The following is a 22,824-nucleotide window of genomic DNA, read 5'->3' on the forward strand; positions in this document are numbered from 1 at the left end:
CAGTGAGGATGGCTTGGACAAAGGGTTTCCTGCCTTGGGAGGTGCTAGCACCACCCCAGACAGGATTTTGTGTATTGGGGAGGATAGGCCTGAAAGGAATGAGACATGCCTGGGGCACACAAGGTGTCCTGTGCATACACCGGTTCAAACCAGTTGCTGGGGCATCCCTGCCCCAGCTCTGGCGGGAAACCGGACAAAGGATAGGGGGTGTAACCACCCCCCTTCCGGGTCCCACCCAGGGGAGGGACCTAGTCAGTAGTGCAGCCCCCTTTAGGAGAATAAAGGTAGGAGCTGGTCCCATTCCAGATTACATTATCCTGAACTATTCAACAAGAAGAAACTCTGGCCTTCGACGTTCTGCTCCACAGAAGACTGAAGAATCTCCCTTGTGGGCAAGGAGTGTCCACCCTGCAACTGCAGGCACCATCAAGCGTCCAGCGGCTTCACTTTGTCGTCTTCCCTCGAGGATCCAGACTTCAGAGCCCGACGAGACCCGGATTCCCAGACCTCTCCGACCTCAACCTACATCTACAGCAAAGCTGAGGCCCGTGGGTGCGACGAGACATGTGGGACCGGCCATCTTGAACGAACCTGCACTTCGCTCCCAGCACGACTCCCGAGGTAAACTCGACCAAGTGCTTTGGGGATTGAGAAGCCCCAACTCCGAGCAGCCCCTGCACCGAAGATCAGCCCTCCAGCTTCCACGAGATCTGCATGGGGCCCTTCTGCTTGTTTGCTGCTCGACGCGTTGTCTGGTCACTTGCCGGCTGGCTAGTGGCCTCTTAGACGACGAACCTTTGAATCTTTGCTGCTGGTCTGGTTGCTCCAGACTGGCCCTTGCTCCCTTCCAAAAGAGGGGCACCCCAGACTCTCCTAGTCCGCACCAGACGTCTTTTCCACTCACCGCTTGGGTTGCCTTTGCCAAGGCCTGTTGAGTCCAATCCCGGATCCGACACCGCCGACAGCGAGAGCCTGCGTGGGACAGCTCGTGCCTCCATCCTGGTCGTTGAAGACACCTCCTGGTCCACGTGGCTGCAGAGTCAAGCGTCCACTCTTCACCTGATCGCGACGACAGCACCTGGTTCCTTCCTGGTTCCACACCGGTCACTGGCTAGTGACTTTGAACACTGTCCCCTCTGCTTTTAGGTCCTCTTCTTCACCGATCTACCCTTGGATCGCACCGGACATCTTCCTCCTGGTCGCCTGCAGCATCTTTTCTTTCAGGCTCCATTGACCTCAACGAGAGAACCCGACACACTTTGGCACCTATGCACCCGCAGCCCCGTGGGTGAGGTAACGAGAGCATTTCGGTGCTCAAGGGTAGTCCAACTGTCCTAGTGTCCAATTCCACATTATCGACTTTCACATTCCACTTACTTAGTGTATGGTTTGTCGTGCCCCTAGGGCACCATTGTAATTTTGTGCAACTTGTAGTATTTTTCGTAAGAGATTGTCATGTGCTTAGCCCTCTGACCTCATAAAGAGTTCAGAGGTGCTGTTATTAATAAATATACTGTTTATTTTCATAACAACCTGTGTGGTGTCCTTTCATCTGGTATTCAAGGGGTTATATTGTGGTAAAACAGCTGGCTTCACATGCCAAAAGAGTTTAGCCTAAGACTGCTGTGTCCATGCTACCATTAGGATAGCTGGTCTATAAGGTTGACTTACAACCAATCACCGTAAGGGTTGTTTGGACTGATACAAGGTGATCACTAGAACTAGTGAGCATCATATATCAGGCCAACTTCTCACAACGCACACCAAGCAATTGATTCTCACATACATGATCTTGGGCATACATGGCATCTCCTCCACCAGTGTTATGAACTTTGAAATCACCCAACCGATTTTGGACTGGCATGTCAAGAAAACTTTGATCAAATAAGTGCCCTCCCATCACTGACCTTTCATGGTCTGCTTCTACTGCAATTTCAGTCCACACCAGCACCACACTTTTGCTCCACCATTTACCATTCTCCACCAATACTGCATGTTTAGATATCTTAACAATGCACGTTTTGGGGAAAAAACTTGGAATTGCTTTTTCTGGCTCCCATTGGTCTCTTCACTTTAACAACAACCCCAACATGAAACTGAACCTCTTTTACCTTCTTATCAATGTCATTATCAGTTTTGTTTTCAATTGTGCTTTTTAGGTCTTAGCGCGTATGTGCTGCATAGGAAAAAGACCTTTAGTAATCGGCACAGCTTTGCGGGCAAAAATGTGCATGCATTGCATTGAATGGTAACGCGTGCACGTTTGGCGATTCCCTTGCGGGAGTGAGCTTTCAAACTATCTGTTAATTACTAACAGATGGTTCCTGCTCGCTCCCGCAAGGGAGAGGCCCCCTCCTCTTTCTCCTCACCCTGCTGCTTTTAACTTTCAGCATGCGGCGCAGGCCCCATCCTCTCTTCCCCTCCCCCCGCTGCCTCGGCGCGCACGCGCTTGTTTTAAATTTCAGCGAGGGGCTACACATGCTGGCGCTACACTTTCGTTCGTGGCCGCTTTTGAATTGTTTTGGTGTGCGTTCTTATATACTCCATATAGTTTTCTCGCTTTCTGCAAAAGAATGGAACACCAATAGACTTGTCAAACTTGACATCCATCTTTCATAAAGTGCACTTCTTGCTGAATGATAACCAATGCTATCTGTGTAATGTTACATTAAGGTCTTGAGTTGAAGTATTGCACGTGCACATAAACACAAGCACAGATGCGTGGAGTATGGCCAATGGGCTCTCTTATTGCGACAAGGGCTTGTCTCCACTCTTCTGACCTGAGCTGTGAATGAAACAACACATGTGTCCTCTGCCGTTGCTCCACTCACCTCTTCCGGTACTGTTGTCACGAGTTAATGTAGGGCAGCGTACCGAGGACATGTGACATTCTGCCTGTTGAGGGGCATGATAGGAGAATTATCGCCCTTCCAAGAGCTAATTGGATTATTTTACTGTGCTGTGTGTCCTAGTGGTGGAAGGGAGGGTGGTCATCTTGCACCCCTTCGTAGTGTGCATTATTTCCCCTATCACCTCCGCATTTCAGCTTTGAAGAGAAACCGCTAAAGCTACCGTACTGTACGCAGCGTTCTCCTAGTAAGCGCCAGTTTTCAGAGACATCACCCGGAAAGTATTATTTAATGAACTGGGCCTGACAGATATTCTGTTATAAGCCTATTCACTGGTTGTTGTTCTGATTTTCTGTTTAACTGCACACAGAATGTCTTTGATGAAGGCCATGCATGCACTCACAATGATAATAATAGTAACATTACTCGCCGAAAAAGCGCTTTGACGCCTCGTCAGGGGTAGTAAGCGCTATATAAATGCCATTACAATACAATTAATAATAACCTAACTCCTAATGATGATAACACCGGTATTAAAAATACCAAGAGCCGCCAGAATACTACTACTACTGCTACTACTATTAATGACCAGCATTGGTAGGCACGGGGAGATTAGGTGATTTGCCCTGAATCACAAATTGTGGGGCGTCCTTGCCGAGACTTGAACCCCCAGCTTCGAGGTCAATCGCTCTAGCCGTTACGCCACATCCTCGCCCGTAACTCTGTGGAAATAATCGATATCCTGCGCGAGTCTGTCAGGTGCTGTCACAAACTCGCAGACCTGTTTGATGCACCTAGTTCTGATGCCAAAGAATTAGCGCATGTGAAATACTAAAGCTCGCTCAAGGAAGATTGGAATTAACCTTTTATGCGAATAAAAAACGTTCCCGCTCTTTTAATCAATATTAAAATTTCACCAGGAGTCAATATAAGTGTTAAGGTAAAAGAGCGCAAACACATTTCCATCAGCAGTTTGCCAATGCACAATTTCACTGTGCACAATTTGCTCATGTGCTGTGAGCCTTTTCCCACATAATGATGAGAATCGGTGCTTTTCATATTTGCATTCCGCTTTACACATTTAATCTTGGCGAATCCGCACCATGGAGCATTGCGCCCAATTGAACACTCATGAATTTGCGACTGGGTCATTTTGGTTTGTTCCAGTTGAGCTTCAGAGTGTCTCACATGGGATACTGCTCCTCCGGCCTAATCGTTCTGGTTTGTGGCATCAGCACTGCTTCAAGACAGTGACTGCAGCAAGACTAAATGGAGTCAAGCTGCACAAATTAACAATACATAGCACTGTGTTAAATAACTCCACAATGCCAATTAGCAGCACATGGCAGTTTATCCAATCAGGCCCCAGATGGACACATCACTGAAGCAAATATAAGGCTTATTCTGTTCCTGCCAGTCTCATGAATGGTGGCAAGGATTGAATGGGCATAAAAAGTGAAATAGGTTCTGGTACACCATAATTATTTGCAGTCCTGCGGACAGTATTGGAAAGCCTCCGTGGTGATCAATATTTAAGCGATAGCACTGCTGTATCTTCCCTATTGATAATAGCAGGAATTTCATTTTTAGCACAGTCACAAGTACCATCTACAGGTGTAGTAATGTGTGTGGACTGAGATCTTCTATTAAATAGAATCTGCCATCATTTCAAGGGCGCTGCTTATTTTCAGCTTTTTATGGGCTCGAAACAGAGTTTTTGTGGGCATTAATCACATTTATAGGACAAATGGGTTGCACTGGATTTTTAATGGCTGGGTTCTCATTAGATGTGCATGGTCCAGTGCCACTGCACAAGGGCTTTGCTAAATGCAGTAGGTCTTGCATTTACGCGAGCTTTAGGTATTGGCATTGCAAATGACAATGCCTTTTATTAATGTTTTGGTTTTAAAAACATAAATAAAAGGCATTATCATTTACAATGCCAATAGCTTTAACTTGCGTAAATGCGAGACCTATTGCATTGCTAGTGCTTGTTCTACTTTGTCACACATTTGCATCAAATCAGGCGTCCTGTTGGCATAATTTGTGTGCTCCAACACCCAGCTGGGACTCAACTTGCAGGAAACTTAACGTCCTTTCAACAGAACAAAAGGTGAGACACAAGTGACAGAATGTGGAGTATTGTGATAACTCCACAATCTTTCCTGTACAGCTTCAGGGACCATTTCACCTGCCACAGTAGCCATTTGAATCGTGTCATTCAACATCCTTTTCACTCTCTCCACCATACCATTGCCTTGGGGAGTATATAAAGCTACTGTTAAGTGCTTGACCCCCATCATTTTCAAGAAAGATTGCATCATTTGAGATTTAAACTGTACGCCATTGTCTGAAACCAACACTTTGGGAACTCCTTCTCTGTGAAGCTTATCCCTCAATGGATCGATCACACCAGTGGTGGTAGTTCACTCAAAAACTTGCATTCAACCTATTTTTAGTAGTAATCAACAACCACTAACCCATACTTCATTTCCATGTTAAGATTATACATTGGATCGCTTCTTAGCCTTTTGGCTAAGATCAAGTGTAGTATGTGTTCTTATCATTTTAAGATTGTACATTTGACCTATAAAATCCATTCCCAGTTTTTCCCAGGGACCATTAGGAAAATTGACTGGGTGAAGAGGAGTGTTGCTCACACAACACATGCATAACACGTAATTTGTGATATTGTACATTATGTAAGGTGAAACTGTATGTGTGAAAGCATTTTTGATGGAAAACATGCATGACGGGGATGGGAGTAAATTTATTGAGTGCAATGGGTTGTGAGCTATTGCTAAGGCTGTAACATATCTTGTGAATCTGAAGTCTTTGTTATTTTTTTGAGCTGTGACTACTATTATTACACCTTCGTCAAGCTTAACTTTCCTTTATATTGAGGTTTTTACGGAATTGGATGAAGCCCCTGATTACACCTGCAAAGCTAATTCTCTTTGGGTGGAAACTCCTGATTGCAACTGAAATGGGCTTCAAAAGTTGAGCGATATTTGTGCAGAAACTAATTGTTCATGGAGTATTAACCCATTTTGCAGAGTGTGTGGCGGGTAAAACCTGGCAGAAACTTGTTGCCAAATGGCGCATTTGCACAATGTGAAACACTGTCCTAGGAAAACCATTTAGAAATTTCAGCAAACACTAAATTAGCCCTGTCTAGAGTAAAGATTCTTGTGACTGAGTTTTATTCCAGCTTTTTGTCGCCATAGGGGTCTCTTTATTGTCAGAATGGTTTGGTACTTATATGGGCCTAATGTACTTTGCATAGTGTTCGTAAACCAGGCATGTACAAATTGCACCGAGGCTGCTGCTCTACGAATGCTGGTCTAATTTGCAATATAAACTTGTTCCTAATAGATTGCATTGCTGCTAACTGTACATTTGCCTGAGGTCGTAAAATTACCAGCCCATAGAATAGGAATTAGGCAGGTCACAATTCATGACCCTTGGTGATTGGCTGCAAATGTAACAAATATTGACAAACACAATAGGTCGCACCTATGTAAAAGGCATTGGCTTTTTCAATGTATTTTAGCCAAGTTGTGTTCAGCATGGCTAAATGTTTGTGGAGGGCAGTGGCGTAGAATACCGTAGAGTCACGTTGCGTAAAGTGGAATGGAGTGGTGTGAAGTAGAGTGGCATAGAGTGGAGAAGTGGAGTGGCATTTAGTAGAATGGCATATAGGAGAGGGGTGTGGCGTTGAGCAGAGTGGTGCAGAGTGGCATTGTGTGGAGTGTCATAGAGTGGAATGGAGTGGCGTAGAGTGGTTTGGAGTTGAGTAGAATGGAGCAGCGTAGAATTACGTAGAGTGGCATAAGGTGGAGTGCCGTACAGTGGCATTGAATGGAGTTGCATAGAGTGGCGTGGAGTGGCTTGAGGTAGAGTGGAGTGGTTTGAAATGGAGCAGAGTGACGTAGAGTAGCTTAGAGTAGTAAGCTAAAAGACACCCTTGCTTGAGTCCATTTGCAGTTTTAATTGTTCTAGTCAAACCTTTTTCACACCCCATTTGCACTTTACACCATGTACTAGTATGGAGATTAATTATGATCTGCAACAGTTGTTCTGGTATTCCTAATCTCCTTAGTTTGGTCCATAGAGTTGGTCTGTCGACACGATCGAAGGCAGTAGAGTAATCAATGAATGCTGCGTATACAGTCTGAGATTTCCGCACTATATATTTGTCAAAGATGGTCTGGAGAGTTGAGATATTGTCAATAACAGAATGGTTAGGTCTAAAACCTGCTTGAAACATGGGAATTAAGCCTGACGAGAAAGCCCAGTCTTTTAGTCGATCTAATACCTCTGCGGCGAAGATTTTCCCTATAGCGTCCATCAGTGCTATTTGGCGGTAATTGCCGGCGATGTAAATGTAAATGTAAATGTATAGGCATTTATATAGCGCACTACTTACCCGTAGGGTCCCAAGGCGCTTCGACCGCTGCGAAACCCTTCCTGGCTTCCCTGAGAGATGGTCCCTTAATGGGTATCTCCAGGGTGAGACCAGGCATCCCCGGCGGTCTGGTGGGGCCGTTAGTGAAGATGAGGCAAGCTAATGCCCAGAGTTGCCGAGTGTGATCGCTGATCAGAGTGGGCACCGAGGCGAGAGAATTATTGAGTCCGCTGACCCTGGTCCAGAAACCTGCCGCGCCGGGAATCGAACCCTGGTCCCGGGCCGTCCTCTGCTCTCGGGTCTGCCGCCTCTAACCAGTGAGCCACGATGTTTTTGTTCCCCTTTTTATAAATAGGAATAATGATACTCCCTTGCCATGACTTTGGTATTTTCCTAGTTTTTAAGATATAGTTGAAAAGGGGTGATAGCATCTGACTCCACTCCTTGGGGTCTGCTTGCAGGACCTTGATGGGTATTTGGTCAGGGCCGGAAGCACCAGTGCTTTTCGCTTTTCGAATATGCATTGCTATAGAGAATGCTGAGGTGTGTATGATCTGGGAATTATTTTTTCCCATGGTGTTATCGGCGTCCTTTTCATCATGTTTGGTTGGATTTGCCTTATACAGTTCATTCAAGTAAATTTCCCAGTCGTAGGGAGAGACCGGAATAGCTTGAAGTTTCTTTTTCGTTCCAGTTATTTTAGCAATTAGAGACCAATATTCTCTCTGATTGTATTTTTTGGCGGCTATTTGGATATCAACCCAATTTCGGTCTTGCAGCATTCTTTTCTGACTATGCTTCTCTCGTCTTAGTTGGTTTTTTAGTTTGTTTATTTCTGCCTCAGTTGATGGAGAATAACTCAAATATTGTGCACGTATAAGTTTGTTGAGTATTTTAGCAGTTGGTGTATTCCGATTTTTATTTTTATTGTTCTTATTATTATTTATTGATGTGACCTGTTGTAACTTATCTAGAAGAGCACATTTAAGTTTGTTGACTATGTATTCAAAGTTTATTATAGGGTCATCTGAGTTTATTTTTGTTAGAAGTTGTGTTTTTGTAATCAAAGCGGTTATATTGACCAAGGTTGATGAAGTCCAAAATATCCGCCTTTGATCAGCCTTTATCAGGATAGTGCTATTATGAAATGTGATCTGGCTTGTAGAGGAGTGATTAGCCATCCATTGAGTGGATATATGTAATAGTGCATGGTCGCTCTCTTCGGGGAAGTTGGAATGCAGATGCACAACTGTCTCTAGTAGTTCCATACCACAGATTATGTAATCAATTATTGAGAAGGTTCCATTTCCTCGTCTAGTGTACGATGCCGGTATATCTCCTTCTACATTGCCGTTCAAAATCGTCCCGTTTAGATTTGGAAGAAATGATAATAGCAATTTACCTCTTTTATCCGAGTTAATTCCTTTGGGAAATTTTGGAGAGGATATTTCCAGTGACTCTTCTTTATATAGATTTATCCACTTTCTAATTTCACAATTGGAGATTTTTCCATTAAAATCGCCCATGATTAAATATGACGAGTGTGATCGATCTTCTATTAACTGAGAGATTCTTTGCATTGTGTCCACAAATAGTGCGTCTTGGTTTGCGCCAGGTGGGGCATATACGTTAAAGAGCAGGATAGCCTTTGGGGGGGCCGAAATGTGTGTTTTTAATGATACCTTAATGCATTGAAGATTCTCAGAATTGGTCTCAACGATCTTTTGATCCCATAAATATTCCTCCCTGAGTAGAATTGCCAGACCACCCTTTGCGTGGCCCCATTTAGTTGCTTTTGCCGGAATATCATAAACGTAATAACCTTTATGGAAGAAAGATTGTGTTGCCCAGGTTTCCTGTAGAATCAAGATATCTGGTTGATTTATGGTAGCTTCAATCATTTTATTTTTAGTTTTTCCAGCCATATTCCACGAGGTAATCTTCAAGCCTTTGTTAAACAGTAGGTTTTTGGCCGTTAATGATTTTGTTACTGTTTAATGTCTCCGAAACCCAGGCCCAAGACTTTGTAGTTTTTTAAAACTCTTTCACTTCTAAATCTTTGCACCAGACGACCCTTTCACCATTGTTCACAAGGATTTTCAGGGTGTCCTTCCCTGTATGAATCGACCTTGGGTCTTCTGATACTAGAATGTTTTTGTGCATGCTCAGACTTGGCCAATGAGGACCGTTGGACCTTTTGTTAGGTTTATTGTCTTCCAGATCAGATATTTCAATTACGTCATAACCGCGTTTATGGAGTATCTCCTTTTCTCTGAGAATAATCCCGGGTAGAACTGATGACTAAGATACCATCGCTATTTTGTTGTTCTCTTTTTTGGGAAAGATCACCAGATCTATTTCTTTGCTGGTCAAGGATTGCAAAGGTAGTATTTGTTGAAGAAGATTGATTATCCTTCCACGATTGAGTGGCACGTTATCAATAGGAAAAAGTTCTTCGAATTGTAAAAGTTTGGACGGTTTTGTATCCCCACGTAGGGATTTCTTATCGTCATCTTCTCCTATTCTTTTATTTCTATGCCCTATTTCAGAGAACAGTGTGGACGGTAAATATTCGTGTGCTCTTGGATTCAAAAGTTGAGCTTTCTGTGTGATCTTTCTGTCGCTGGTTTCCTCTTTTTTGTCAATATAGAGAATTGGAATTTCCTCTTGCCTCTCACAGATTTTTCGAGGTGTAGTAGGTTTTTGAAATTTGAGCTTACGAGTTTTCTTTTTATTGATTCTTCTTGTAGGCTTTTTTATCCTTTTTTTCCTTCCTTCTTCTTGGATTTCTGTTATTGTAGAGATTATTTCTCCTTGGTCAGTGTCAGGTTTATGTTTAGTGCTGTTTTCTTGGTCATCCTTATCACGAACAATTTTATGCGAATCCGTTTTTTTGGTGGAGTTTGAAAAAATAGCGTACTGTTTAACATTTTTTGGGGGATCTTCTTTGAAGAGTTTCTTTAGGGAGAATATGGCAGTATCCTTTTGGATTTCCAGATTTTCCTTTGTTTGTTTTCCTGTTTTTTCTTTTTTTGATGTTTGGGTACTAGGGTCGCATTTTGCTTGTATCTGTATACTTTCGTTAATTTTAATTAGGTTATTCTTTTGCAGCTGCGTCGTATCAGAAATTTGTTGTTTTTTCATTGCTTCGGCGGATTCTTTTTTCTTTTTCTCGTCCACTAAAAAAGTTAGTATACCAATTTGTACGTCTAAGGTTTGATCCGAATTTTCCAGGATATGTCCTAGAAAAGAAAGGACTGATTCCAAGATTTCCTGTAGAGAAAAAAGAGCCTTCGACATTGGATTTTCGGAGTTTGTGTTATTGATGTGTTTAGGAAAGAAAGGGTCCAGTGAGGAGTCAAGTACAAGATCTGGTTCTGGTGGTTTTTTCTCAGAACTATTTGAAAATGTATCTAGATTTAACTGTACTTCAGATATATGGTCCACTGACTTCAGGTTGGATCCTTGAGTAACGTCGATACGATCTGGACTCCCTGACCGTTTTATTGGAGTTGAAGATGTTAAGTGGATCGGATCATGCTCCAGGGATTGTAATTCCTGTGATGAGCAGATTCTTTTGGTTAGGTTCCAGATCAAGCTCACTTAGATTATCAGTGGATTGTTGGTTCGAAGAGTAAAGCATTTTTTCCTCCTTATTTTCAGTAGGATCCAAGTTTTTTTCCATCTCCGGGAGATAGGTAGATAATTCCCTATTTAAAGATAAGGCAGAAAAGTAATTACTAATTGCCGGGGTCCCGGTTATCCGGCCTTGTTTTACTGCTTTGGCAGAGGATTTCCTGACTGCTTCCTCAGTGCCCATTCGCTTCATAAATATTGTACGAGATCTTAATTTTTTGAATCCCATTAGGCTTTCCTGGAATAGGTCTGATAGTTGTAGACAATAGTGCTTTCTCCAGTGAGTTTTGTGCGTTTATTATTAAGACTTCAATGCAATTCACCGTGACCCTTTGTGTCAGTCTCAGGGTCCTTGTTGTTGCACTTACCGCTCTGGCAGTCAGATATATTACTTATCGCACAATTCCCCAGTTCTTGAACTATGTAGATGTAAATGTTAATAGGGTGGCCCGTCCCGTCCTTGTACGTCCCCGGACGGCCACAGACGGCCCGCCCTTTGCCCGGGCTTCGCCCGGCGTCCCGCGAGACGGTCCTTAAACTGTATTTATACTTGTGAGGGTGGCCGTGGGCGGGGCAGGCAGGCAGGGGGCGCAGACTGGATGTCGTCAGGTCTCGCAGGGACTCCTGGAACAGTGAGTCCCTGCAGCGCTACACCCCTGCAGCCTCTCAGCGCCGCGGCAGCCGAACAGATGGTTGTTTTTAATCAAATGGGGGCAAGCTGTGGTTTATTCGCCGGTAAAGCTCCAACAAAGCGAGCAGGTAAGAACAAGAGTTGTAATCAGGCTCCAAGCGATTTTCCAAACGATCAGATCACAGGATGGACAGAACAAGCCCCTTTTCTTCAGTCAGCCGGCCGTGGGCGGGGCAGGCAGGGGGCGCAGACCGGATGTCGTCAGGTCTCGCAGGGACTCCTGGAACAGTGAGTCCCTGCAGCGCTACACCCCTGCAGCCTCTCAGCGCCGCGGCAGCCGAACAGATGGTTGTTTTTAATCAAATGGGGGCAAGCTGTGGTTTATTCGCCGGTAAAGCTCCAACAAAGCGAGCAGGTAAGAACAAGAGTTGTAATCAGGCTCCAAGCGATTTTCCAAACGATCAGATCACAGGATGGACAGAACAAGCCCCTTTTCTTCAGTCAGCCGGCCGTGGGCGGGGCAGGCAGGGGGCGCAGACCGGATGTCGTCAGGTCTCGCAGGGACTCCTGGAACAGTGAGTCCCTGTAGCGCTACACCCCTGCAGCCTCTCAGCGCCGCGGCAGCCGAACAGATGGTTGTTTTTAATCAAATGGGGGCAAGCTGTGGTTTATTCGCCGGTAAAGCTCCAACAAAGCGAGCAGGTAAGAACAAGAGTTGTAATCAGGCTCCAAGCGATTTTCCAAACGATCAGATCACAGGATGGACAGAACAAGCCCCTTTTCTTCAGTCAGCCGGCCGTGGGCGGGGCAGGCAGGGGGCGCAGACCGGATGTCGTCAGGTCTCGCAGGGACTCCTGGAACAGTGAGTCCCTGCAGCGCTACACCCCTGCAGCCTCTCAGCGCCGCGGCAGCCGAACAGATGGTTGTTTTTAATCAAATGGGGGCAAGCTGTGGTTTATTCGCCGGTAAAGCTCCAACAGAGCGAGCAGGTAAGAACAAGAGTTGTAATCAGGCTCCAAGCGATTTTCCAAACGATCAGCTTAGAGTAGTACAATTGTGGGTGTATGTAACTAAATTTTCAATAGTGACGACTGATAAGTTGAAAGCAAAATAAATAAGCCATATGCCTGTGTTAAAAATAGAAAAGCACATTGCACGTCCAGGAATAAACCAAAAAGCTTATAAAAATAAAAAATAGTGCATTGCAAAAAGACGAGGAAGAACAAAGCCGAGGAAGAACACATGTACTTGGTCCATGCTATGGGGAGGAGCTAACACAAGAAAGGAATGGAAGCCTACGGAAGCTAAGCAATCAAAAGATTGCAAACGAGAGTGACAATGAAAATAACTAATGGTATGCTGTGGGCTGGTTTTCACAATACGTTTTGTAGGCGAGATCTAATGATGGAGGACAGCAAGGGACAACGGGCCTCCATCCCTGCATTTGTTTTGGGAATCGTAAATTTACTTTTCTTTTTTAATTCTTTTTAAAAAATAACTTTTTTTATTTTTTTTTGGAAATCTGCCTGACCCCATAAAGGAAGCATAAAACCTGTTTCCTATTTAGGAAGACTTTGGGGGCTCTCAAAGGAGTGTGAACCCCTTTTTGGAATTCTCATTGGAGAAGCACCTGACGGGAAATTTCTCCTTTCGTGAATCATTTGCCACCCAAACATGGTGCTTGGCATCTGATCAGTTGTTTGAGACTGCACTTAAGAATACAACCCATTGATAGATACCATTTTGACTCTTTAATAGGGTGACGTCCCCTTTCAAGCTTACTCGTATTTAAGTTTCAGAAAGGGTTGGTTGGAATGGAAAAGTCATTTAACCGGACATTTTCCTACTCGTAACATTTTTGCTCCAGACTATTAAATCTTTTGTGTTTGTAAATCCTGTGATTTTGCGAATCTCAGGGTTTGTAACCGCAGAAAATGTTGGTTCATCTGGCCCTAAATTGTTTTGATTAATGTTTTTGGTAGAACATAAAAAGATTATCAAAAGGAACAACTCTCAAACTATTAGCAAAAAAGAAGCTGAAAGGAAATGCTTACTTATAACCTCATTTAAATTGTTTTAGTAAACCAATTAAAATGTATGCGGACACACCGTAAGGACAAGGTTATAAGAGTGTTTTAAAACTTTGTAATTTGAATCGAGGTTGTAATGTTTGTCTTTTATTGTTTCATACTGCCCTCTTGTGGTGAGATTGCAGTATGGAAAGTTATGCTAAAGTAAGGAAATTGGAAACCAACCTTTGCCTGAAATACATTTTAAATGTTTTGATTACCCGGTATATTTAAAAAAAAAAAATCTTTACATTCCTTTATCCAGTATTATTTGGTCCCGTGGTGATGGACTGAAACCAAAATGTGACTTTGTTTCTCCCCGCATTGCTCAACTTCTATAAGCAAATTAAAAAACATTTTTTTGCTGGCATGATCTTTGGAATTGTGCATCATATTGGTTTTGGGTCACACTTCATTGAATTTGCAACAATTACCTACGTACTCCTCATATGCAGTTAGTTTGTTTATTTTTTTTCATACATCCAATACGTAGGGCCAGAATTGAGGTGAATCTGTAATGTCTGTAAAATCTGTCACTGGCTCCCCGTCAACAAAAGAATCACCTTCCGCCTCCTCACCCACGCACACAAAGCCCTACACGACCAAGGCCCGAGCTACCTCAACAGCCGGATCAACTTCTACGCTCCCAAACGCCACCTCCGTTCAGCCAACCACGCCCTCGCCGCCGTCCCCCGCATCCGAAGAGCAACTACAGGAGGAAGGTCCTTCTCCTACCTGGCCGCCAAGACCTGGAACTCCCTCCCGACCGACCTGCGCCTGACCCAAGACCACCTCTCCTTCAGGAAGAAGCTGAAGACCTGGCTGTTCGAGCAGTAGCGGCACCCCCCCCTCCCCTAAGCGCCTTGAGACCCTACGGGTAGGTAGCGCGCTCTATAAGTGTCACTGATTGATTGATTGATTGAGAATCCACAGATTATCAGAGAAAGTGCTAAATCCGGAGGAGAATCCATTGCAGGAATTTACTTCATTTTAGGGGTAGTATGGTGATGGGACTGCTACTAGAAAATTTCCTCTAGGTGAAGCAATTTTCCAGAGAAGATTATTTTGTATTGCTATCAAACTCTAAACTGTAGTGTAAGAAATCTGTGGTGTCTGATTTAAAAGCTAATTAATTAATTGTTATGTTTTTTTCTTTAAAATACCTAGTGTTAGAAAGTATTTCAACTGTTGTTACAGACTTGATTAGTGGCAGGTGTGAAAATTTTGCATTGCCGCTTGACCCACCAAGTCTCCACTCCTCATTCATTAATCAAAATGTGCAAAGTTGCAGGGTAATCAGGATAGGGGATATATTGAGTCTCAGTGCAAGCTGCCACTTCCCAGTCCAGCCAATATAATGCTGATAGCACTCAACCACGATCCCCGCGTATACTATTAATCTAATGCCTCCCTCCCTTTTTCTAATTCATATTCCACCAGAGGAAAGCACAGGTTAGCTATATGCAAGCAATCGGAAGGGTGAACAAACCATGTTAATTTTAAATGGTACCTGTGAGCATAAAAAAACAGGGCTATTTCAGCTTACCGCTCCGTAGGGCTTCAAACTCTATAGACAAATTAAACGCCTAGTCCGTTTAAAACACTCCCTTGTCTATTTGATCGGGTGCCTTTCACTGTATGCGAGCTTGGGCCCTCAAGTTTTAAACTGCACACATTAGAAGTACAGAAAGGTGATCGGGGACACATTTACGAGGTGAGCTAAGTGATTGACCCAAGTACAGATACATAGGAGTCTTGGGAACCCTACATTTATGAATGATGTCAGAATTCACGCATTCCTCGCCACGCATTCACCACTGATTTTAATCCTTATCTAAGGGTACCATTATAAAAAAAATACACATCGTTGATCAGCAACCATGAAGACCATTTTAATTCACACCCTCGTCTCACTTGAGTTAAGGAAACACCATAAAAACCCCCAGCTCTGCTGTAATCAGATGTCGAATCACACCTGTGAATCGCTAGGTGTCTCGAGTGGGACCCCAATGATGAAGCATGCCTCAAACAAGGTTGGTGTGTGAGGGGTCTTGTATAAAAACAAACCAAACTAAAGCCGTTTTATTCCGCACTGTGTGAGGAACATCTTTCAGGAACTTGGTAGCTTGCTCACTCCGCTTTGATTAGTGATGCTTCTAGATACATACAGGTTCTGCTGGCCCTTGGGATCTGGTTTTCCCCTAAGAAATGTCCCAAGTAAGAATTCAAAACATGAATATCAGGTAAGTGACCTACCCTATATCATTATCGTTTTGTAAAGGAGAGCTCATAACAACATATAAAATATATATCAAGAATTGGACAATAGTAGTTACAAAAATAACATGGTTATTTTAGAGATCGCTTCATACCCTATACCAACTGTCCTAAGTGCTGTAAATACCAGGTGTTATCCATTTTAGTTGAGCGACCTTGGAAGGCTAGAAATCTTAGTTGTCCTTGCAGGAATTCAAACGCATGACTTATTGATCACAGCAGGTGCCATAAGCGAGCATTTAGGTTGCTAAGCTATCGCCATTTTAACCTCCACCGCGCTAGCGGGTTTTCCCGCTGTGCGCTGAAAGTTGAAAATCGCGCGTAACGTGACAAAGCCAGCTCGTCATCCGCGTAGCGCAGGTAACGCCCATGACGAGCTTGCTTTGTCATCAGCGCTGAAAGGGTTAATAGGCAGTAGTTTGTACAGCGCTGCATATTAGAGTTAAGGATGTGTGAAATTGCTTATTTCTTCCCCCCAAAAGTATGCAAAGTATCAGGAAAGTTGTGCAAAATGATGCTTAAATGCAAAGGTGTAACTTGCTTTCATAAGTCACACAAGTTACTGGTAAAGGGATTGGTTCAGCTAGAAAATGTCTCTCGCAAAATATTTGTGTGTGGTGGTGTGTCCTGGTCGCGTAATGAGGCTGGTGTAGAAGTGTGAGATTTCTAGGTCATCAAAGTCTAATGAACTTATAAGAATGCATATATCTAATACAAAAGAGCTTTTGGCATAATTTTCTCCTTTAGCAGATGGGTATTTCTAAAGCCTGGAAGGCAACATGTATTTAAGAATTTCTTCCATCTCTAATAGGAGCTTTTGGCCATTGTTTTTGCAAATTTTCATCCCGTACTGATCCTCTGATGATGACCGTAATGCTTTTTCAATTCCATGAATCGATCTTCACATGATGACACTTGTGCAACATAACACAGTGTGCTTAAAAGAAACGTTTTTTTTAGCTGAATTTCTAAAATAAAATACTGTTTGTGTCTTCGATAAGTTAAGCAAAAAACAAAACTTAAAGCACTATGTTTGTGTTTCAGCATTTACATTGGGAAAAGACTGACCACACCTTCAACCAGCAGCTACTGATGGAGTAGAGCCGGATGCTATACCTGTCCCGTGAAGTTGTATTACCGCCACATTAGTGAATTTGAACTGACACAGTTTTAAGCATGACATTGTGCATCCTGTTTCTACATTTTTTCCAGTTATCCCACTTTTCAACTGGAATTCAGTATTGCATCGGAGCACAACTGGAGGCTCTCCTGCTGCTTCGTTCTTCAATTTATTTACATTTTTGTTTCCCAAATGTTACTACTAGTATATTTGCCAGAGTCCTTTGTTTCAGAAGTCAGAAGGGCTTCTTCCCATCAAACGCCACCAGCAGAAAATAATCTCAACAAGAGGTTGCTTCCTTTCGTAAAACCAGTTTTAAGGGGATGCACTTATCAATGGTGTCTGCCTGTAGAACATAAGGAAGTATTGAACTTCGTAAAACTTGCCCTCCCCAAAGTTGAGCGACATTAAAATGGTGGCTTGGGGACTTCAGCAATGTGTTACTTCTAAAATTTTAACTTCAAAAGCAGTGCTGCCAAACCTTACCTGTCACCTGAAATTAAAATATTCTGTTGTGTAGCTCTAATGTCGGATAAATTCCTGGTGTCGTAAAAACAGACTTTTGAAAGCCTGTCTCTGATAGTTTTTCATGCAGGGGCAGTGCAGGTATCTAGGTCTCTGGTAGCTTTGCCAGGGCTCTGTCTGTTTCATTGTCTGATCATTGAAGCATTTGACTAGAGCAGGAAATAATATTAATGAAGAGTATGCTTCATACCTTTCGTCTTTTGGCATGACCATTCTAATGCTCTTTTTGACTCCTGCCTTTAGCTGGTACTAAAGTCACGTACTAAAAGTGGACGAAACGCTCCACAGGAAGTTCTCTTCTCCAACATTTTTGCTTTCCTATATCTCTTAAGAAGTCTTAAGATGTTACTAGAGCGCTTATATTTATGTTGATGTTGTCTTTCCTTTAGTGAAATTCCTGAATGTAGTTGTATGATTTTTTTCTTTTTGCAAAAATAGTCACACTATTTTAGATGATGTGATGTTATGGCATTGTTTTAACTGGTTCCAGAGAATGCAGAAGTTATAAGATAATACCTTGGACAAACGATGCAACCAAATAAAAATGGTCTTCAGAAGCATCCTCATGGAAGCTTGTTTTGTTCCCCAAAACGGGAACAATCCATGCATATTGAAAGAGAAAATACAAATCTATTTAGAAACTCATCAGTACGGGAGTATTTGATATAAAATTATAAAACCCATAGGGAATCTTTAGTAAAAGTTGATAGTTGTATCTTTTAAAATGGAGAACGGTGGTCCAATGCACTTTTTTCTGAAATAAAAAGTAAGCATTTGAAACCCCGAAACACTAGAACCTCTGTTCTTATTGATAAGCATGTCAAAATGCCCAGTTTATTAAGTTAATGCCACATCCAGCGTGAATTCATAAATGGAAAGGCATGACATATTTGTTCTACATATTTATCTGCCTTTTCTGTTTACCACATAGAAACAGTGCTCTAAAATCAGGTCGTACACAATTGGTATTTAATGTTGTTTCTTTTTTGTGTTTATTGTACCATGTTCATGGGCGACCCAGCAGTCACTCCCCATGTTTCTTATAATATTATATGCAGCTAGCTAGAGTTTTCACTAACAATACTAAAATATTTAACTTTAGGGAAATCTCTGCTCGTCTCTGTAATGTTTTTAAATGTGAAGATTTACTACCAAATTGTTACAAAGCACTAGGGCAACTGATGTTTCACTTGAGTAGATTTTAGTGGATTTCAGCGCATGTAGCATGGCTCTGAATGACATTCAATGTTATTGTACATAAGTTAATATCTTACTCTTTATTCTAGAATTTCTAATATGGAATGTGAGAAACGTGTCACTTTTAAAGTGACCTTAAAGTGCTAGAAATTGTTTTGCAAAGAGGAGACACTTGAGGTTCTTGTGTAGTTTCACTTTGCATGTGGTGCATACAGCTACCCAACATGTCTGACAGGATCTCGATTATACCATATTAACAAAATTGCCTGCTTGTGATCTTATCACAAATTTAAGAAATCCCTCTCTAGCTCTCAATATCTCTATCTGTTTCCTAACATGGGCCTCTTTCGCAAAATCTATGGTTTGTATGATCCAGTCATCCTGGTATCCATTAACCTGAAGATTTGGTTTGAGTGCATCTGAAATAGAACATATGTTGATCATTGTAATTCACTGTCTTTCCATCTGCTTTTGTTCAACACTTCCTACTGTAGACATACCACAGTTAACACTTACGTGAGCGGCAAACGACAAGGCACCTTTTGACCAGAGAATTATTCAGTTTATCTGTTTTCATTAGTCATCTTCCTTTGGAAGCTGCTGGGAGCCACCTTTGCCTTGAAAACTCCAGAAAATAGGGTTATCTGTTAGTAGATTAATTACATTGAGCGTCTTGATATATGGCCACATGGCTAGTCCCTAGTCTGCTCTTCGTTTATGAGTTAACTAAAAAGGATGAAGAATAATAAATATCCAAGTTTCTCTCCAGGTCTGCTTTGTGCAATGCGCACAAAGTACTGGCATGTAAGTAGTTATGTCAAAGCAGATAGACATTGGGAGAGACCTCCAGTATTTTGTTTGCATTGTAGGACACTATGACGTATAAAGAAATCTCAAAATGTGACTGACTGTCAACTGCATTCGTTTAGTTAGCCTGATTTGTGGAAAACTGAATGCATAAAGTACATTCATTTAAAATTTTAATTAATATGCACAATTGTCCTCGTTTAACTGAGTTTCTGCTGTGCTTACATAAAGCTTATGCAGTATATCCATGGCGTGGATATAACCCATTGCAAACACATCCTTTGATTCTACAAGATGTTTTGTTTATACTCCTCTTCTGTTTCAGTTCTTTTGTAGTAAAAGTAGGGGCAGTGAGCAGAACTAGCTCATAAAGAGCTGCTGATTCGAGCCCTTACAGGGGGTTGTGTTTTTATGGAGCCTTTGCTTCATACAAGCAGATAAGCTCTTTTTAAAGGTAACCTGTTAATTGGGAAATTACTTTTTACATTGTAGTCATTCTGCCTTAGGCTTTTGAAAACATTCTTATTAAGAAGGTAGGCCAGGGTTAAAGATGAAAATCTGCTTGGATGTCCCATACCTTGACGGTAAATTAAATAATTACCTTGCATACAACAGCATACATATTTTTTAGCAAAAACATTAATACAGCCCTGCAGTGATTCCATTCACAATTTATATAGTTTAACATTTAAAATGTCCTTTCAAGAAGCTATTTATTTTGATGTGAATGGAGTTTTGCTTTAGTCCATAGTTGTAAAACATCAACGTTGTGTGTGCGTGCGTGCATATATCTTTGAAATGTGTCTGTATGTTGTTTGGGTGAGGTAGAAATTAAGCTAAATACTGAATTTGCTCCTCCTCATGCTATGGAATGTGACCCTTCTGCCAGACAATAATATAGCAATCATTGTGACTAAATATTCCCATGGTCATTCCTGTAGGAAATGTTAAATGTTTCCTTTTGGGTAAGGGGACTAGGTCTATGTGGTTCATGGTGAGCACTTCTCTGAGGCGGGGGGCATGGCAGGAGTATTAGACTTAGCGTAGAGTTGGAATCTGAGGGGCATCTAGTGTGTTGTGGGAACCTGGTGTTAGTTGTGAAGATACTGGATGGCCTTTTGGACACCTGATGGAGGCAGCTTTTTTCCTGTATTGGCAGAGTTACTGTATTTATTGGATCTCTTTTCACTGCTGTCTTCTTGTAGACAAAGGATGCTTTTTTTACGTTGGTATCTTGTAACTATTGATTTCGGACTGATCAAGTCAAAATCAGCTGCTGGGAATCCGTAACCTGTGGCAAATTTTATCCTGAGTTGAGGGTGACTTGTGTTGTTCATAATGATTTGCTTTTTGTTTGAATCTGTTATGCCTGTTTTAGGGAGCTATAAAATGAATTACTTTAAGTTTGGCTCCCTTCTTCAGAAAATCAGTTCAGAACAAGAAATACTTTATTGGTCATATTCTTGGTTTTCTCTTTCCCCTTGAAAAATTGATTCCTTTCATTATAGAGACCGAGCCTGTCCCTTCTTATTCCACATATCAATTTCAATAGGCAATTATTTTCAGCTTTGCAGTATAGGGAAATGCTGTGTGAGCTGGAGCAACACAGGTAGTCAGAGCTCTTACTGTTTGTCTCTCTTCTACCTAGGCAGTGCAAGATTGAAACCAGATCTAAATCCTCACCTGTTAAGAATCTTTGATATCCGAGTACACCCTATGTATGTGCGTGTGTGTGTGTGTGTGCATGTGTGTCTTGTGAAAATCAATCACTGTGCTTCTAAGGTTCATGCCTCCCTCACTGCCACACTTCCTGTCCTGTGGTGCTGCATATCCCGCCCCAAAGCAGGATATCCAGCCTGTTGTGATTTTGCTAGATGATCTGTTAGCCATAGGACATTTTATTTTCCTTTTGCAAAGTGGTTAATTAATTTAAAAATGGTAGCCATACTTCCACCTTTCATTCTGTGTCGCAGTAAAGCGATGAGTCTGCATAATCGAACGTCAATCAGAAACCCCCCCAGATAAGTACGTTTTTAATACACTTGATCATGTGATTAAAGCTTCAAATCACATGTATGTAGCTTTAAAACATAAGTGACCATACAGTTCTATTACGAAGTACCAATCATGGGCACCTAGACTGGCATTTTTAAATTCAATTGTTGGAGTATCATTCTCACAAAATTTCTTAGATTTTTCAGAACATTGAAGATTATTTTATATTGAAAGATACCTTCTGGCACAGCTGGCTGTAACAAACATAACATGCCTCTGCATTTAGTAAAGCACCTTGTTTGTATAAAAATGGGGCAAGGTTAAGCAGTGTGTGTGTAAAATCAGTGATTTCATATGATCTGATATGATCTTCTAAGTATGAACCCAAGATAGTTTCAGAGACTGACGACTGGGCCCAGCTGAAGTATATTTGTATATATGTATCCACTCATTTCAAGAATCTGTGAAACCTTCCATTGATTGGAGAGGGTATGATCACTGTAGTGTTATCCTTGATCAGTGCAATCCACTTTGTAATGATTCTCCTAATGCCCTTGATGTTGGCCACAGTTTCATAATGTGTAACAATGTTATCATTTGAAATCAATGGGACTTTTTTTTAATGGAAAGCTTTATACCTGTTTACAATTTAACATGAAAATACAGGCTTTTTCACCAGTAAAAAAACTGGATAAATATATTTTGTAATTGATGATAAAAAAACACACTGTATGTTTGCATGTCCAGAAATGCTGCAGGATCACTTTGCTGCTGCAGGGACTTATTTACTTAATCGTTTAACAACAAAATGAAATAAAGTCTTTATCAAAAATGTGTTGAAACAATTTCAATTTAACTGAGCCAAAGTTATTTTTTTTGCATTCTACATGTATTTAGGTAGCACTTTGTAACATTATATACAGTTTACAGTACCTGTACTCGTTGTAGCTGTAAGATTTTGTGCCATTAAAAGCTCCCCAAAAATGTTTTGTGGTTGTTCCATGATTCAAAATATTGTTTTATGCCACATTTTCATAATTCATCTGCTGTCCATTGAGTGGATTTGTGCGTATCTACAGAGTTGATGGCTTCATAAAGTGAAGTAACTACAACTGTATCTGAAAGTCATTATGTTCACAGTTCACAAAATGTAGTTTTTATGGTTTATTTGCTAGTATAGATCGTTCACAAATGAATGCCACAGTTGAAAAGATTTAACCTTCCATATAAGTAGGCCTTCAGATTAACACTAGCCTGTATTCTTAAACAATGACTTCCAAGTAGAGAATTGAAAAATGTGTTTAATTTTT

At 41.8% G+C, this 22,824-nt stretch overlaps 1 protein-coding gene and 1 pseudogene across 2 annotated transcripts in view; both read left to right on the plus strand.

Moving 5' to 3' along the window:
* Positions 1-22,500, plus strand: part of BNIP3L (BCL2 interacting protein 3 like) — a 110,334-nt gene extending 87,834 nt beyond the window's left edge. For both annotated transcript variants that reach the window (XM_078666612.1, XM_078666611.1), the window contains exon 6: positions 16,915-22,500. In XM_078666612.1, the coding sequence (XP_078522738.1) occupies positions 16,915-16,963 (49 nt within the window). In that variant the 3' untranslated portion in view covers positions 16,964-22,500. The remainder of the gene's footprint in view (positions 1-16,914) is intronic.
* On the plus strand, positions 5,365-5,474 carry LOC144793557 (U2 spliceosomal RNA; annotated as a pseudogene).
* Positions 22,501-22,824: the final 324 nt, after the last annotated feature.

Source organism: Lissotriton helveticus, chromosome 11 (genome assembly GCF_964261635.1).
Source record: "Lissotriton helveticus chromosome 11, aLisHel1.1, whole genome shotgun sequence".
NCBI classification, from domain to species: Eukaryota; Metazoa; Chordata; class Amphibia; order Caudata; family Salamandridae; genus Lissotriton; species Lissotriton helveticus.